The following is an 18,019-nucleotide window of genomic DNA, read 5'->3' on the forward strand; positions in this document are numbered from 1 at the left end:
ATGCCTTTTGGTTAAACTTTCAGCAAGGAATTTGCATTTGCACTGTTACATCAGCTGCTTGTTTAAGTGAAAATACATTGATGGGGTGTTTGCACTAAGTTGTGAAATTGTAAAGTATTTTTTTTGCATTAATTATCTTGTCAGCTATATCGTTATTGCGAATTTTCAAATATATATCGTGATAAATATATTGTCCTGCCTTATACACAAGCACAATTTGTCCGCAGTGAAATGTTTTAAGGAAGAATAACACTCCCAATCTACAAATCATTTTTCACACATGCACCTCAGCCCTGAACTTTTCTAGATCCACATCTCTCCATGTAATGGAGCATGATCCTGCCAGCAGAGGCTCCATGAGGTCCAACACCATGAATGTGAGAAATGTGCAGTGAATAGGTGATGATCATGTGACCTGCCTCCCTCACCAAAAGCAGAGTGTTTCCAGTCTCTAAGGCTACTCTGGACAATGACTCTCCTGCCACTGTAAGGAGTTCATGTGGGAAAACAGCCTGAGATGAACAATCTTACTGACACTACTGCATCAAAATTACACATACAGAATATTAAGAACGGCCTAATGAACGACTGTCTTCACACAGATCCCAGCACAGCTACTATTTTTAGACTGCTACCGTGAAGCTTGTTGAATTCACGACGGTCCTTCATTGTGCAACATCACCTCTGTTTTAAACTGGCCTGAACTTCACGTGAAGGGTTTGTTTCCCGGTTTGAGACAGTCATCGAGCCTCAAGGACCTGAGGGAGGAAATTCAAAGGCAACACTAGAACAGTAGCGCGTGCCACAGTGGCATCGTCGTGCAGGAAGACGGACCACACCTGAACAACCATCTCAACCACTCTTCAGATTTGCTTCCTTTTCACTCTGTCCACGTACCAGAAATGAGAGTCCTTTTAAAATGTCACTAACGTAACACACTCCGTGTGAATGAGGAAAAGACTGATCACACTGAAATATTTAATGCTTCCAAACATCAAAGCAGGCTTTCTCCAGGCTCAAATGGGCCTCTGGAGACTGACTGTATCCACGATCGGGCCGTACTGAAACCAAAACTATCTCCTAAAGGAGACACAGCATGCATTGTAGAGGCACAAGATAATACCTTCAAAGGAGTGGATCTAAAAACACACTGAAAGGAAGAGCAGCCAAATTGGATGTCAAACCTTCCACTAGAAAGAATTACATGCATATCAAGAGACAAAAACAAAGATTTCGGGACCCTTTTTGAAAGATGTGGCTCTAATAACGAGTCAGTCTAATAACTGATTCATGTTACTCATGCACCGGTGGGTCTGCTATCATTTTTGAATGGACACAAATATTAAAAATTCTCTGGATTTCCATTTTTTAAAGAAACAAGTTTTGGGTGCTATTGGACAGCCATCCTCACCTCCTGAGAGCTCGTCTGTCTCAGCCCGTTGTTGTTGTTGTTCACCATCATGTTTAGTGCTGCTGGCATCAGTTTTCCTGCCGTTGCTCCTGCGTCCTCCATTGTGAGACAACAGAACTGCAAATGGAAAACCTGACTTTAAAAAAAAAAAAAAAAAAAAAAAAAAACACTCAGCTTTGTCAGCATCAATGTTAGAGTGTAGTTTGAATTAATGTGGGTTTGTGTTTTAATACATAAAAATGATAAATCAGCTACACCATAATAGAATCAGCCAATTAAAATATTGTCCAATAAAATGAAATAAACTCCCAGCTTACTTATATATTAAGATTTATGCATTTCTTTTAATTGAAATTTACACAGAAAACTACTAATTAAACCCAGTTCAGCATGTTACTGATAACTGCATCCCACGATGAAAAACAATGGTATCTTTCTTAGTGTTAAAATACCACTGTCTGTTTAAAAGGTGACCTTTGCAAATGCTGCTTTTGGCTAACAATTCATGAGTCTGAGACCAACACAGCATGTCGAGCACAATGTAGTCCGTCTGTTTGATTCCTCTGTACTGTGACGAGGACATCCTGAACCTTCTGCTCATATTTGTGTTGGTTTAAATAACACATGACACTATGTGTCTATACTATATTATGTCTGCACGGTTTTTAAAATATGAGATCGTTAGCTTCAGCTTAGTAAGATTCAGAAATGTACAATAATGTTAACCCTTTCTAATCAAAACTTTCATTCAGCATCCATTATGGTGGACGGCAGGACTTCCTAACTCCCGTTTCCAACCCATTTTCATGCTTGAGGAAGCAGACGGCTGAGAAACGCAGAGAGGATTTGACTCAGATTTGTAAAAGGGGAGTCGGACTTATAGTGTGCAGGGAATGAGGTGGAGGCAGCCATGATTTTTTAAACTATTTACTCTGTTGATTTATAGAATTTATATTTGCTAGAAGTGCAATACTGTACCTTTCTTTACTTTAAAGAGTCAATTTCAACTCTGCTGAAATTGGGTTGAAAGACTTTCTAACACAAACAGGAAAACAGGAGAAACTGGCCACAGTAACCAACACTGGATTACATTTAAAGACTAATGAGGTAACCAGGTTTCTGAAAATGTCAGAGTGCACAAACCACAGGGAGGTGCTTCTCTGTAAAAACAGCTAAAAAAAAAAACCTCTTAAGCATATTTAAGCTCGTATGTTCATGTCAATGGCCTGATTTGGAAGTGGCAGAGGCAGGAAGTAACAAAGTAAAAATACCCTGTTACTGTACTCAAAAACTTTCTGGTATCTGCACTTTGCTTTAAAAGAGGCATATGCAAACATATGTGCGCATCTTAAATGAAAGGAACAATGACACATAAAAAGACAATCCTACTGGTGTTTCCATCACCTGTGCTTATCACACAGAAAGGGATGAAAGAGGCACAAAGATAATTTATCCTTAATCGAAAGCGCTATACAGGGCTGAGGTGATAAAGTAGGCCAAAAGTAGTAAGGCTTTTAAAGTGGCAGGTAGGGCTGCCACGATTAGTCGACTAGTCACGATTACGTCGACTATCAAAATCGCCAACAACTAATTTAATAGGCGACGCGTCGTTTGTAAGATCCCAAAAGACGCAGGAATAAGTAGTAGGATTTGAGAGTGTAATAACGGCCTGAAACAGAAGATGGCAGCACTAAATTGTAAATGGCCTGCATTTGTATAGCGCTTTTCTAGTACCTAAGGACCCCAAAGCGCTTCACACTACATTCAATCACCCATTCACACACTGGCGATGGCAAGCTACATTGTAGCCACAGCTGCCCTGGGGCGCACTGACAGAGGCGACTGAGCACTGCATTTACAAGGATGCCAGCTGCCGTTAAACCCCGAAGAAGAAGAAGAAGAAGCTCTGTCCCAGAATTCATAGCGCAGCCCTGCTCAGTTTCCAACAATGGCGGCAGCTAGTTAGTTTTAATATTACTCTTATTATTCTTTCTGGGTCACAAAATAAACGTTTAACATATTTTCAGGCGGGGATGTTGCTGCGTAAACCTCAAATATCTGCTCAGTTTATCAGGACACCACATATTTTCAAAAGCGCTCCGACGTTTTCGGAGACGTCTGTTACCCACTAGCTCGATAGTTAGCCGGGGGCGAGGCTCACTAGAGCCGTGAGAACAGCGGACTCCCGGCTAATCGTTTTCAAACCCACCGCTGTCTTTCCTACTCAGGTTAAACATGATATATGAGTCACTTAGATAACTTAAAAATGTTGTTGTTTGGCTTTTTTCAGTGTTTTATTTGTTGCTGAGTAAATCGGTTTGGCTGAGATTAAAGTTATAGTTTTTGCACAGCTAAAACTGTCAAGCAGACAGCTGATTATCAGAAGTGTGAGATGCTCCAGAATTTACTCCGGTGTCCTGTTATATCTTAGATAGCAAGGAGTTTATTAAACTTCACCGAAACAATCTGCAAATTTCATTAAACTTTAATAAACTATCATCTTGTCTTTATTTTTAGTTAGCACATACCTTAAACACTTAATGCTGTAAGCTAATGATAGTTATATAAGAGCAGATGCTGCTGGTGCAATAAGCTGTACGTTTTACGTCCAATGGATGATGATTTGATTAGTCGACTAATCGCAAAAATAATCGCAGACTAGTCGACTATCAAAATAATCGTTTGTGGCAGCTCTAGTGGCAGGTATTTAAAATGCAAAGTTTCTAACAACTCTAAAAATATCAGCAATTACACAAACTGTTTCTATGTACTCTGTCACACAGTGTGCATGTTAGCTAAAGGTACCGCCGCTGTATTTACAAGGAGATGAGAGCTAAATTTACTCAGAGATGGAGAAAGACAGGAGATGACAGGAAGAACAAAGTTCTATTTAAAGATATTTGATAAACAGGAAATGTAAAGCTTAGGTGTAATGTCATCAGCTTTAAATCAGATATTGGATCCGTATGGTTTGAAGTTGATTTTTTTTTTTAATATTGTGAAACATCCTGAAGTGTATACTTTGTGTTATTCAGTGGTTGTATGAAAACACCCAGCAGTCTAGCGCAAGATAAACAGGTTAACTTGCTGTATTGTGGTAAATAAACAATAAAAACACAGTTTTACTGTCTATGTGTTGGACTGGTACACAGTGGCTGTATTGCTCATGGTCAGAGTTAGGTTAGACCAAGTGTAGCAGAGATGAATTTGAATTTAAGCTGATGATGTGTACATTTGCCTCATATGCAGACAGTATACTGTCAGTGTAGAGCAGGGCTGTCAAACTCCAGGCCTCGAGGGCCGGTGTCCTGCAGGTTTTAGATCTCACCCTGGGTCAACACACTTGAATCAAATGATTAGTTCATTACCAGGCCTCTGAAGAACTTCAAGACATGTTGAGGTCATTTATCCATTTAAATCAGCTGCGTTGGATCAAGGACATCTAAAACCTGCAGGACACCGGCCCTCGAGGCCTGGAGTTCAACATGTGTGGTGTAGAGGGTGAAATACTTGGTTAAATCTTGTTGAATTCAGTTGTGTAAATCCCCAAAAAGCAGTAAACCTGAGAGGAGCAGCAGCACGGGTTAGCTGATCTCAGCCTGTACAAAAATAACCTGTGTGAGTTCTCGATAGTAATGAATGCGAGTTGTGATCCTTTTCCCCAAACTGAGCCACTACACCTGATCTCTGGGTTCCCCCACCTGCTGAATCCCACTCAAACTCCTGATGACACTCATTTTTTTGTTTGGGTGTGGGGAAAAGTAAAAGAAATAATAATAATAATAATAATAATATATAATGACATTAATAAAGCACAAGGTTCAGTTACCTTTGTACAAAATTAGCTGGTAGAAACATCCTTCAAAGAGCTACTGATTACCTTCTTGAAAAAGTTGAATCAGTACTTCACTATTTACCAAAGTATTTTTAAGTATCTTCAGTTAAATAAAGAGTATCGGTACTTTCGCACCTTTGATACAAATTCATTAAATGGATACAGACCTTCAAGATTAATTAAATTAACAAATGCGACCTCTGATAAGGGGAAACGAATAATTCTCTTTGGAAAGTGAGGCCTTTCTTAAACGGACCAGCAAGGCTGCGTCTCTATTTGTCAGGAGATCATGGAAGGCCATGGCCTGTATTTCCCGTCCCCACAGCCGCAGAGCCCTGTCTTACATAATGCTTAGTTTCCATTACAGGCTTCAGCTGGTGTCACTTTGCTCCAGCTCAGGCTCTTTGAAAGCTGGGACCTTCTTCTCTCAGCTCTCACCTTCCTCATTAATCACAAATTCAACTGTGAGAAGTTATTAGTTAAAACTCTGTTTAGCAAAACCTTGTTTTTTCTGGTTTACCGAGTTAGCCTAGCTGCTAATAGCTACTTAACAGCTACTTTTGCTAAGATTTAAAAAATAAAATAAAGGTAACAGGCACTTACAAGATGTTCAGGATCTATGTTGAAGAGTTAAATAGCCTCATGTAGTCGTTGAAAAGATGTCAGAAGAACTGCAAAGTAAGTTACTCCACTGCTAATTTCTTCATAGTCCAATTAGAAGTTGCTGTCAATTTAAACGTAAAAGTCAAAGCTGTACCGCGCGCGTCTGATGAACATTCGCTGCTCCTGGGAAATGTAGTCCAAAATGTAGCAGAAACAATAAATAGCAGACTAAGAGTGTGAAGGAGGTGAAATTTCATTAAGGAATCCTGAAAAACACATTAATTTAACATCCTTTGCTTATTTTGCTTATAATTGAATATAAAGTTGTAGCCCTTAATCTTTTCTGCCTGTTCCATAAATATACTGCTGACATCACACATTCAATCAGTCAATTAAAGAACTTTCATCACATCAAAGACATTAAGAGGGAGAGATGACACTCAAAGAATCATGAACGTTTTGAAGTTTTCATGTCCTGTTGAACCCTAAAGTTAAAGTTTATTTTTATGATGTTTCAAATTAATGACCCAAAATACTGCAAGTGCTTGGACTTACTTATGTAAGGACCCATGAGCAACTCTAAGTGGGAAAAGGCGCCAAACCAGTATATATTTCAGTGTAGCTGTGTAAGTAATTACAGTCACATTCTTCTTAATCATTGTTTAGTGATTCCTCATAACATACTGTAACGTCCCAATATGGCGATAACGCATCAAAGCTCTAATTCAAAGCTAACAACCATTAATTTAAGCTAAAAAAGACAAACTGTCTGCTAACTGCTTGTCATGAGGGGTACCTTCAAATCTCTTCATTTTTCCTGGGTGAATCAAATCAATGGAATTATACAGAAAAAGATTAGAGCTGCCTGTGAGTGAAGTGTGCATGGGATGAAGCTGCTGAGGTGGTGGATTTCAGTGCAGATCAATGCTGCTGCCTTGTGGCAAGAGAGTAGATTATGACATTGTACAGATGAACCAAAGAAGAAAGTACAGTTAGAGATGTGCTTTAAAATGGCTAGGCTGTGGTAATGATGCTCAACTGCTTCTTTCCATCTTCAAACAAAACTCACCAGTAAACATGACTTAGACTTAGAGGGAACTCTTGGTCTCTGTCTCTTCAATGTCTGATGTAATATTTCATGTAATTATCCTTTTATTGTTGTTATTATTAGTAGTATTTTGGCCTTTCTTTATTGACTGGGATCAATATCATGTCACTCTCAAGTTCTTGAGGGGGTGGGGGGTCAGATACAGGACTTCCACCCAAGACTCTGCATGTTTTATATTTGAATTCTTCAGTGTAGACCCACAATGACAATGTGTCCAAAGCAAAAAAGGAATGGTTGTCACAGTTATGTTACACAGTAGTTTTGTTACTCACTTTACTGCGAAATTGGGCAGGAATGAAGTACATTTCAAGTACAAATGAACCCCCCACCACCACCACCACCACCAAAGAAAGCCCAACATCTGTAATATTTCATTTTCATAGAAATAAAGTAACTTTTTTTAATGAAGCCTGTAAAAACCTTGAGTTACCGTGTACCTCAAAAGGACATGTAGATCATTTCCACAGTAGCAGCTGTTGTCTGGCCAGCTTCATTAGCAGATGGTGTCTTGTGTTTCCAGCTGTAATGGCCACCTGTTCTCACTCGCAGGTGTGAAATTGCTGAAATCTGCACCTTCTCACTCTCACAAGAGCCACGACCTCCGTTGTCTCTATTTCACATCCCTTTTTTGTAACGTAAAGTTGGGTGCAGCGGCTGAATACAATTAGGTCGTTGTCCACTTTATATTTATTCATATTTATATATGTAAGACAAAGTGCTATTATGTCACCACTTAGTATTTTCTGTAGTCAAGTATTCCAGCGATTCATGCATGTAATTTCAGCTTGTCTCATATTTGTGTAGATGTTTATTCGACGTGTTTAGAGACTTTTGACCTGTTTGGGGACTTTTTGCTTCCCCTGTGTTTGTTTTCTGCCTCCATGTTTGCTTACTTTGGATCTTTGGCTTTCTCTGTAACTGCTACCTGATTACTCGTATTAACAACATGGCTGCTGTTGCCAGGCAGCTGAGGAGAAAGTTAAACGCTGCCTTGTTACAGTGGATGGATGCAGCTGCTGATTCGGCTAAACTTTCTATTATGTTGTAGCTGGAACTGTAAAAGCAAATTCAGACCAAACAAACAAACAAAAAACAACAACAGCAAAAACACGCTATAAATGTTATTTAAAATGATCAGGTGGAAATAATCAATAATCAGAGAAACTAAAAAAAAAGTAATACCTTCCATCAGTTCAAAGATTTTATATCAGAGCATAATGAAAACATATTCTAGTCATTACCAGGTTTTAAAATGAGATCAATATTAACACATTATATATTACATCCTGTCTCTTCCTGCCACAGCACTGCAGTCAGGTTTGAAGTCTGGACTTTGTTTGCACAACTCTGATTCTAGTGTCATGTAATTAATATATCCTCAGTATCCTTATTTTCTTATTATATTGTTTTATGTACTTTAATCATGAAGGTTTGTAGACCAAGGCCACTTTTGACTCACAAACTAAGCGCTCACCCAGACTGAAAACAGGAAGTGTGGAGCTGTACAGCATATTAATAAATACAGAAAGCCAGACAGAAAAGAGGAACTTTGCCTTATAAGCAATGTTTGCATTGAAACTGTGACGTGTAAAGTACCAAAATAAAACCTTTATGAGACACACTTTATGATTCTAATGTTAGAGATCCTGCAACTGGCGTTTGGGCTCTGCAGGGGTCTCTCTTCCGGGAGATGATTGAATAAAAAGAAATATAAATGTTTTAACCACTATGAGTCGGTTTTCTCTGTTCTATCATGGGGACAAAAGAATCGGGTTAATACTAGTCTTTTTCAGCCGTTCTCCTATTGATTTGCTGCTGTGCTTGGGATCGTTGTCGTGTTGCATGAGCCACTTTTAGCCAAGCTTTAGTTCTCAGACAGACGGCCCCACATTTGACTCTAGAACACTTTGGTATACAGAGGAGTTCATGGTTTATTCAGCCACTACGAGGCGCCCGGGTGCTGAGCTGCAAAGCAAGACCCAGACTCAGTTAGCTGTTTGTAAATGGACTGGTTCTTATGTAGCGCTGTTTCCATCATGCACACAAGCACTTTTCTTCTCATCTCTTATTTCCTCTGTTTGTCCAAAGCACAGTCAGTCACTCATTAATATTTGAGTGGTAACATTTTTACCTTGTTCAAAACACAAGTGTGCACAAAAGATGAGACCGACATGTTTCTCTACCAGCACGCGGCAGGAGTGTGTGCCTAAGAGGAAAGAAGTGGTTCGTCAGGGCCAAGGTGATCTTGTAAATTTTGCAATGAAATTTGTTTCCTGAGCAGATGACTCCGAGGAGACAGGCAGAGGGGTCTCCAGAAAGGTGAAGTGGAAAGGTCACGAACGAATGCAGAACAGGTGTCAAGCCGAGAGGCTCCACCTGCAGCGCCCACAACTCCCTCGGAGTAAATATAAAATGGACCGTATTCTCTACTCTTTATAACAACACTTTATACAACATGTTTCATACACACATTCATACTCAGATCAACATATTGATGTTCAGTATTTGTGCCAAGGTACTGATTCAAGCACACTGGAGCATCCAGGGATCAAAGCGCTAACCTTCCGATTATCAGAAGAGAGAAGGAGGAGAACTTTCAAATAAACAAACATTCCTGACACGAAGAATAAAGAAGTGGTGGTGTTTGCAGCAGCAAACAAACTTGAGCAGACTGGTGGCACAGACCACGTCAATGCCTTTGTATAAATGTTCAGATTTCCTTCAGTTCTGTTCTTCCAGTGTTCAGCTGACACTCGGGTGGGTTTGATGGAGAAACAAACATGGCTGTGTCTCACATTGTAGCTGTTTACACGTGCACTGCAGCCCTGAGCCTTTGGAGAAATAACACTGAGGAGGTTGAAGTGAGAAGGCAAACATCACAGCCAGATCAGGCATTAAACAATCTGTAGCCCGTCATCTCCTTAATGTTCTACTTCCTGCATGCTCTACAAAGGAGGCTCCAGGAGTGGTAATACATCTAGAGCTGATAGTTTGCTGTACGAAAAGAAGAAAAGAAATGTGATGATTCAACACAGATATGGTAAACACTGGTCTAATAGAATTAACTGGAATGATCTGAAAAATAAAAGGGTTTCCTCAGCTTTAGCCTACACTGTTTAGTACTGTGCACTTATCCATCTCACAGTTACTAAATATGGCCAAATATGGTAACGTCTCAACATTAGAATAAACTTGGAATGAGTGGAAACACATGCAAACAGCAACATTAGTTCAAAAGACTTATTTGCAGAGGCTGATTGGATTTATTTGATTTGATTTAGTTAGTTTGTATATTGTTTAGCTGGGGTGTGTTTGTAATCAGACACACGTGAGGTGTGTTAGAATACCTGCAGTGTTTCACTGTTTAGGTTTTTAGGGGAAATCTTTTACGTTTTATTGGTGGCGGTATGACCAGCATCTATTCAAGGCGGGTTTTTTGAGAGGCTGGGTTGTTCATTTTTAGATGTGTCGCTGGTGAACATGTTAAACCTCTGCACGTGGAAAAAAGAATATATTCAAAGCTTTGAAAAACGACTGAAGGCTCGTGTGGCTTTTTCCCATCTGGTCCCCTTCACATCACCTTGCGACCGTTATAATTTCAACACATGAAACAACAGTATAGCTAACATTAGCACTGCAGCAGCTGAGCAGTCTGAAGGTGGATGGGAGAAGCCGCTCTTGTAATGAGGAATTACAATAGATAACGGAAGTTAGCTGCTTCATAATGACAGCAACTTAGAATAGAATAGCCTTTATTGTCATTGTACAGAGTACAACGACATTGGAGTGCCACTCCCTTGGTGCAAGTTTCAATAATAAATGTAAAATATAAAAAGTACAAAAAACCAATCGTAAGTACTCAAACAACAGTATGTACAATATATACAGGATAGCAGCATTAATATAATGACAGTGACGGTATGGAATAGGTTCAATTGTTTTTGTGCTTATTTACTACGGTGATAGCTCTGGGAAAGAAGCTATCCCTGAATCTGTTTGTCCTGGTTTTATGTGACCTGTACCGTCGGCCTGACGGTAATAGTTCAAACAGTTGGTTGCTGGGGTGAGAGTGGTCCTTGATGATATTGCCAGCTCTGCTGAGGTACCGAGAGTTTGCAGTGACCTCCAGGCTGGGCAGAGAGCAGCCAGTGATCTTCTGGGCTGTGTTGATGACCCTCTGCAGTACTTTCCTGTCCGCAGCTGAGCACCCTGCATACCATGTTGACTTGACACACACACAAAACCCAACAGCACAGTTAACCTCTTAACATCCACCAAGACACCAAAGACAATCTAGGGTCCAGACTTGGTTTATTTTAAGCCACATGCTAAACAAGCCATTCTTCAGAAAATAGAAGATGAGATATTTGAAATGAATCCTCATACTTTTTTTAAATTACACTTTTCTTTTGCTGGCATTTCCAAACAGGTGAAAGGTTTGTTAATTTGGTGGAGGTTAAGACATTTACACCTGATTCAAACTAAACCAAACCAAAAACAATAGGCCTGTCTCTAATCTGCATTTTATACCATGATTAAACCCTGCTCCTGGCTGCATATTATACCTGTGATATTGTTATAACAAAGACTAATTCTTTTGTCCAGTGGGAATCCAGTCGATATCCAAATAATTCAAAGATTGTGCAGAAAAAAGGAGAATCTTGGAGGATGTTTCTGAAAGTAATCTCTGAAGAAAGAAATCAATGAAAGTAAAGTGGAGGAAATCGACCACCAACTGGAGATATTGTGGAGAAATATGGTAATATTGCAGAGCTGTATAAACAATTTGCACTTTGACTGCACACATAGCATACAGTAATACTTTAAAGAGGATGGGGAAGCACAGATTTATCCCGTCACAATCCAGACTGAGCGGTAGTAAAGAATACCAGAGAGAGAACAGAGCCACGTTATATTCAGTAAGGATTTGACTCACGAGAGTCTGTGTACTGCTCAGGGTTGGCCGTCTCAGAGACTTTCTGTTGGTAACATCTACACGTCTACATGTAAAGTGATTTGCTCATTGTGCATTCTTTTTATAGGAAGCAACACAATGTCTCTGGCCATACATAAACCTGAATTCTTCTAGTGAAAATGACAACTTAACATGCATATACACTAAACGATGGCACAGCAAATGTATTGTAGGCTTTCCCTAAAAAATCTGTACTACTGTTAGCTAATATTGGCAATATTATTGGTGTTGGGAACAATCCCAAATTCAGGTAAATTATATGCTGATAGTAGGATGGTCTGCTCATTTTAGAATATGAAGGTACAGCTGAGAGCTAAAGCAGCTTAACCACAACTGCACATCTAAAAGTAAGTTACTAACATGCTTTACAGGGAAACAATCAACTGTTTACTTACAAAGAAATGAACAGTATTATTATTAGAATATTATATATTTATGGTACTTTGATTTTAATGAGGAGAGATGGAATATCACCCAAATATTACATAAAAGTTATAAATGGATTTGAATGCCATTGAGATAAATAAGTATTTGATTGCAAAGCAAAACATGACTTAATACTTGAGAAACGCTTAAAACATTTCTTGTGCTCGGTCACCAGGTTTGCACCCATCTCAGGAGGGATTCTGGTCCACCCCTCTTTCCAGGAACTCTTTGAATCTTTTATGTTCTTGGCTGACCCCCGGCAACTTCATCTTCTTTCCATAGGACTGAGGTCTTTAGCCACTCCATTGTTGCCTTGGTGGTATGCTTTGAGTTCCTGTCATCGTGAAGTGCAGTCCACAACCCATCTTCAGTGTTCTGGACAACACTCGTCTCCACCCACTCTGTGCTACCTGCACTACCTGTCTTCAACTCTTTAGTGTCCTGTCCATAGCTTGGGATGGATGACCCAGGGAAGTGTCCTCTATACTGTTCGGTGCAGTGACACACTGGATTGTAAATCAATCACTATGTGATTCAACTTTTAGCTTTAACTCTACAGTGAACTGTTTTTCATAAACTGTTTAAGGCAGACTTTTTTATAAATTGTCCTCCATTTTTAGAAGATCAAAATTAACGAGACAGACTAAACATAATTTTAAATATAAAAACTCTTTTTAATATGTGGATGACAAAACTTTGCAGTCAATGACTGCCTAAAGCCTCGAACCCATGGTCAGCACCAAATGTTGCTTCCTCCCTGGAGTTGCTCTGCCAGGCTTTACTGCAGTCGGCCTGAGCTGCTCCTTGTTTGTGGTTCTCTCTGCACTCAGTTTCAGCTTTGCAGCATTTGGCTGAACCTGAGCCTGGAGTTTACCTCTGTACACGTCAGACTTCATCCTTTTACTTATCAGCAGTCACATCATCAATAAACACTGGTGACCTGGTTACACTGGCAGCATGACGTGCCCATACATGCAACAATGCTGCTGCGTTACACAGATAATGTGGTCTGCTTTGAACCATGAGCCGTTTCACTCCTCCAGATTTTTCTCTTCTCATTGCTCTTCTACAAGTCGACGTTTGTTTCAGTTTGTCTGTCCAAAGATTTCTTTTACAGAACGGTGCAGATGTGCACTGCAAAGTCTGATCTGACCTTCCTGGTCTTAATCACCGGTTTGTACCTTCCTAAAAATCCTCTGCTTTCCAGTCGTGAAGGTGTCTCTTGATTGTGTAGACTTTGACAGGCATACACTCCTCTGCTAAAGGGTGTTCTTGATTTGGTTAGATGTTTTGTTTTTTACTGTAATTCTGTCATCATGTCCTTTAGTTGTCTTTTGTGGTCTTTCATTCCTTCTTGGCATTGCTGAGCTGGTCACTGTTTTCATTCTTTCTAATAAGCTAAAGCTTTTGCTGTCTCTCTGACAGGTTTATTTGGGTTTTTAAAAATTCTGATATTATGTCTGCTTCATTTGTCATGAGAAACGAGAGGGCAGGCCATCAAACAGCTTGTCACTGAATTGGGGCACTGTGTATGAGCATTCTTGTTATTCTCTAACAGGTTCTGCAAAATATTTGCAAAATGAATTAAATTCAAGCTGAAAGTCTGCACTTTACTCACATGTTGATTATTTGACTTGCGGCGTGCAGCTCGGATCTCAGCTGACCCTTCTCACCCTGGACACAGTCTGTTTGACCTGCTCCCCTCAGGCAGGAGGCTCCGGTCCATTCGCACCAGAACCTCTCGCCATAAGAACAGTTTCTTCCCCTCTGCTGTTGGACTCATGAACAATAACCATATGACTGTCCCCGCCACTAACACATGACCCTACGCTGTGTCACTGCATCATTCCATGTTTGGCACTGATCACCACCTGCACTCATGTATATATCTTTCAACGTAGCACTCTTAATTCTTATTCTCATGTATATATCTCATGTATATCTCATGCACATATCTTTCCACGTAGCACTTTTAATTCTTATCCCCACTTTTATTTTTCCATGTCTATTTAAGTGTTATTTATAACAGTATGTTTGCACTGAAGCACCGCAGCAATTTCCTAATGTTGTAAACCTGCTCAACATTTGGCAATAAACCCCATTCTGATTCTGATTCTGACTTAAAATCCACAGTAGATGTTTACAAAAGCAGAAGAACAAGAATAGCGTCTTTGTTCCAAACTTTATTCAGACCTTCAGTATTTATCCTTGCATGTTCACCTTTCACCTCTCTCCCCGATACTCACACACATCCATTCTGTCTTGCTCGTGCTGACTGTCCTTCCTCTTCTTCCCAGAGCATACCTCCACCACTCCAGACTCTCTTCCAGCCTCTCCTTAGGCTCATTACAGATCTCAGTGTCATCTTCATATATCCTCCTCCACAGAGACGCCTGCCTGACCTCAGCCATCCTTCTCTTTCTCTCATTTTCTATATTGATCAGCTCCTCGAACTATTCACTTGTTAGCACATTTCCATCTTCATCATTAATCTAAGCTGCTTAATCTCTCTGTCTAGCCAATGATTCCTATTCTCCTTCTTTAGTGTCAGTCTAACATACCTCTCACTATAAGCCTCTGCTTTTGTCACCGTTCTCTTCGTTGTACACCTAGCTTCCCAGTACTCACGTCTACTCATCTCTTTGATTGTCACACTTTTTCTTCCCACCCAGAGCTTTTCAGCTCCTCCCTGAACTCTGTGTAATATTCGTCTTTCTTCAGCTTTCACCATTTAATCCTTTCCTCTGCTTTCATTCACTTTCACTTCTTGAATTGAAAGCCATCCTACAGACTACCAACCAAGCGAGCTCTCCCCTGATACCATCTTGTGGTCTCCTGTCTATTTTAGATTTTATCTTCTGCATAAAAATGTAGTCCACCTGTGTGCAGCCTCCTCCACTCTCATGTTATCCTGTCTCTGCCTCTTCTTAAGGTCAGTGTTCACAGCAACCATTTCCACCCATTTTGTAAAATCCACAACCATCTGTCCCTCTGTATTACTCTCCTTAACACCGTACCTATCCAACACTTCCTCATCGCCTCTGTTCACTTTATCCGATTTCTCCAGAATTCCTGTTTCATCAAACATCCAACCTGCGGGGCACGGATGCTGACATCATTCAACATCACCCTTTCAATTTCCAGCTTCAAACTCGTGATCCTTTCCGACACTCTCTTCACCTCCATAGTACTGTTCACATTTTCTTCCTTCAAGATTACCCCCACTCAGTTTCACTTCTTAACCATACTGTGCTCATTTACTGAGAGTGGCAGAACTGGAACTCCTGCATAAAATGAAAGCTAAGGGAGAACATCCAAGTCTACACAAAAGGGCCCTGTCTGTGTGAGTTCAATACCAGGACCTTCTTACTGTGTGGCAACAATAGCTGCTTAGCGTGAGGACAATGGTCATCAGTGCTGGGTGCCCATGGAGCTTTATATGTAAATGTGAGAGTAGCAATGATCCCTACAGCTAACTCAGAGCAATAAGACAAAAGATAAAGGCCTGCCGTGTGGTATCGTGGAACGTAAGTCTGCATCTCTTTCTTCTCTTCTTTCCCCCCTCACCCCCAAACCAGTGGCAGCAGATAGCTGCCCCTCCCTGAGCCTGGATCTGCCTGAGATTTCTTCCTTTTCTTCCCACCATTGCAAGAAGCCTGCTTATGAGCTCATTTGAGTGTTGTGGGATTTCTCCTGAATACTGTTGTCTTCACCTTACAGTATAAACCACCTTGACGTGTCTGTTGTTGTGATTTGGTGCTATACAAATAAACCTGAATGAAATTACACTGAATGTCTTTGGGTGCTGTGAGTGTGTTTGACTGTTTGGCAAAGCCCTCAGCCATGAATAAAAGCACAATGTGAATGTGAGACTGTCACTAATGAGAGCTCAACTAGTCACAGATTAATTTACCACCAGAACGTTTAATGTGCTACAGCTACAATATATTTATTGTTGAGGTGTAAGTGGTACCTTTACGGTCTGGTTGTATTTCTGTAATGTTTTGTGCGCTACAGCGTCATAAATGTCCCCTTTGTAAAACACCGTTTTCACTAATAAAAACGATGCTGATGTGTTTGTGCGAAGTAAAGAATTTACACGATAGTACTGCTTGCTGATACGTGTTACATAGCAGTCTGTGTTTGTATGTGCACGGCTTTGGCTCGGGCTTTCTACATTTACAATACCAGTTCATGTACCAGGCAGGCTATAACGTTTGCTGTTGCGTTGTTTTTTATTTGCATTTGTCAGAGTTGTCGTTGTGTAATTCGTGTGCCTCCTTAAACAAATGGCGTGGACACCGGGAGGCTTGTTCACAGCCTTTGCGTGTGATACCGATCCAGCAAAAGCATATTTGAAGCTGAGAAATGTGGTACTTCCTGAAATTTCCCATGGCTTGCGAATGTAGCAGTGGCTGCCAGTAGAAGGAGCTCTTCGGTCTTACCTAATCCAAAAGGCAAAACATACACAAACATGGCGTTATCACGAGCGGGCGAGATGCTGTCCTCTCTTCGCTGTTTGTTGTATTTATTGGTCCTCAGCGTGGCAGGAATAAACTCGTCGACTCTTCGTCTTCATCCTGAGCAGCGTTACATGCTGCCGCAAAACAGAGGATTTTTCACAATAGAAGCAAGTGAGGCTTCACTGCACGGAGATGGAGGTGGCTCCGCGGCTCGAGCGCTGCATCTGCCCGCTCGCAGTGGAATCGAAGGCGGGTCGGTCTCCAGCGTCTACCCGCAGCATCGAAGTCGCCGGAGCGCTGGTAAACCGGCGATGCCAAAGGTGTACGGCCAGGTAATATAACGCATTAACTGCGTGATACCGCTCACTTTGACGCGCACATCGAGCTTCACCTCAGCCTGACCTTACTGGTATGGGTGGCGTAAAGAAATTACGCACTGTTGTTTCCGAAGTAGCATCAATTCCTGCACCTTATGCTTGAAGCAGGCTCCTGTTGTGTGGGGGTCGGTTTACCTGATGCCTTTAAACGTCACACCGGCAGTGTAACATTACAATTCACTAAACGTTCATTCAAATGAATGTAATTGGTCAGCGGCAACCTGTCCGCGACACTTTCGACTGTCGCTGAAGAAACGAGACAAAAGTAAGACACTGCGTATGTTCAACGGAGTTCCCGAAACATCTCCTTTGTCGTGCCAGGGAACGGAAGCGTAACAAGACCAGAAAAGTGAATTAGGCAGAGGGTTTGGTGTCAGTGTAAGGGGACTGGTGCTAACGCTAGGTGCGAAACAAATGTCCGTGTCTTTACCTGCCGTCTCCGGGGGGTGGGCTGAAGTGAAATCACCAAACGTGGATCCCATACAAAGAGCCCACGGAGGCAGACAGAGCAAGAAATTCCAAATTTTAAGTGGAATTATGCGTGGAGCTCTCCACACCCCAGGTCACTGACCTCAGTTTGGCTAAATGTAAAAGCAAATGTTTTCCTGGTGATTTGCACCTTTGGGCCACTTCCACAGCTGCTGCATTGGTTTGTCCACTTATCTGTGTCCTTGCCCCCCTCGCCCATAGTATTCTTTGCTAAGGAGAAGGTGGAGCCCAGTAATGGTTAACTACAGTGCTCTTAAGTGCTATTATAGCATTGGTATTCATTACAATGCATTGTAATAAATATAATGCTATTGCACTCTTTGTTGTCTTGT

At 40.9% G+C, this 18,019-nt stretch overlaps 2 protein-coding genes across 5 annotated transcripts in view; one reads left to right on the top strand and one right to left on the bottom strand.

Annotated features, from left to right (window-relative positions):
* Window positions 1-6,032, bottom strand: part of tex12 (testis expressed 12) — an 11,293-nt gene extending 5,261 nt beyond the window's left edge. The window contains exons 1-2 of one of the 3 annotated variants that reach the window (XM_086260539.1): window positions 5,850-6,032; window positions 1,412-1,528 (exon numbers count right to left, since the gene is read on the bottom strand). In XM_086260539.1, coding sequence (XP_086116665.1) covers window positions 1,412-1,513 — 102 coding nt within the window. In that variant the 5' untranslated portion in view covers window positions 1,514-1,528; window positions 5,850-6,032. Of the gene's footprint in view, window positions 1-1,411; window positions 1,548-5,849 lie in introns of all 3 variants that reach the window. The other 2 variants (XM_086260538.1, XM_086260537.1) reach the window with 2 other exon arrangements.
* Window positions 6,033-16,752: 10,720 nt separating this feature from the next.
* The window catches only part of sorl1 (sortilin-related receptor, L(DLR class) A repeats containing), a 91,769-nt gene continuing 90,502 nt past the window's right edge, over window positions 16,753-18,019 (top strand). Inside the window, exon 1 of one of the 2 annotated variants that reach the window (XM_086260541.1) lies at window positions 16,753-17,153. In XM_086260541.1, the coding sequence (XP_086116667.1) occupies window positions 16,833-17,153 (321 nt within the window). In that variant the 5' untranslated portion in view covers window positions 16,753-16,832. The remainder of the gene's footprint in view (window positions 17,154-18,019) is intronic. The other variant, XM_086260540.1, reaches the window with a different exon arrangement.

The sequence above is a fragment of the Aulonocara sp. 'chitande type north' Nkhata Bay genome, linkage group LG14 (assembly GCF_057382095.1).
Source record: "Aulonocara sp. 'chitande type north' Nkhata Bay isolate Kocher_YH1m ecotype deep benthic linkage group LG14, A_spYH_male_GT1.1, whole genome shotgun sequence".
NCBI lineage: Eukaryota > Metazoa > Chordata > Actinopteri > Cichliformes > Cichlidae > Aulonocara > Aulonocara sp. 'chitande type north' Nkhata Bay.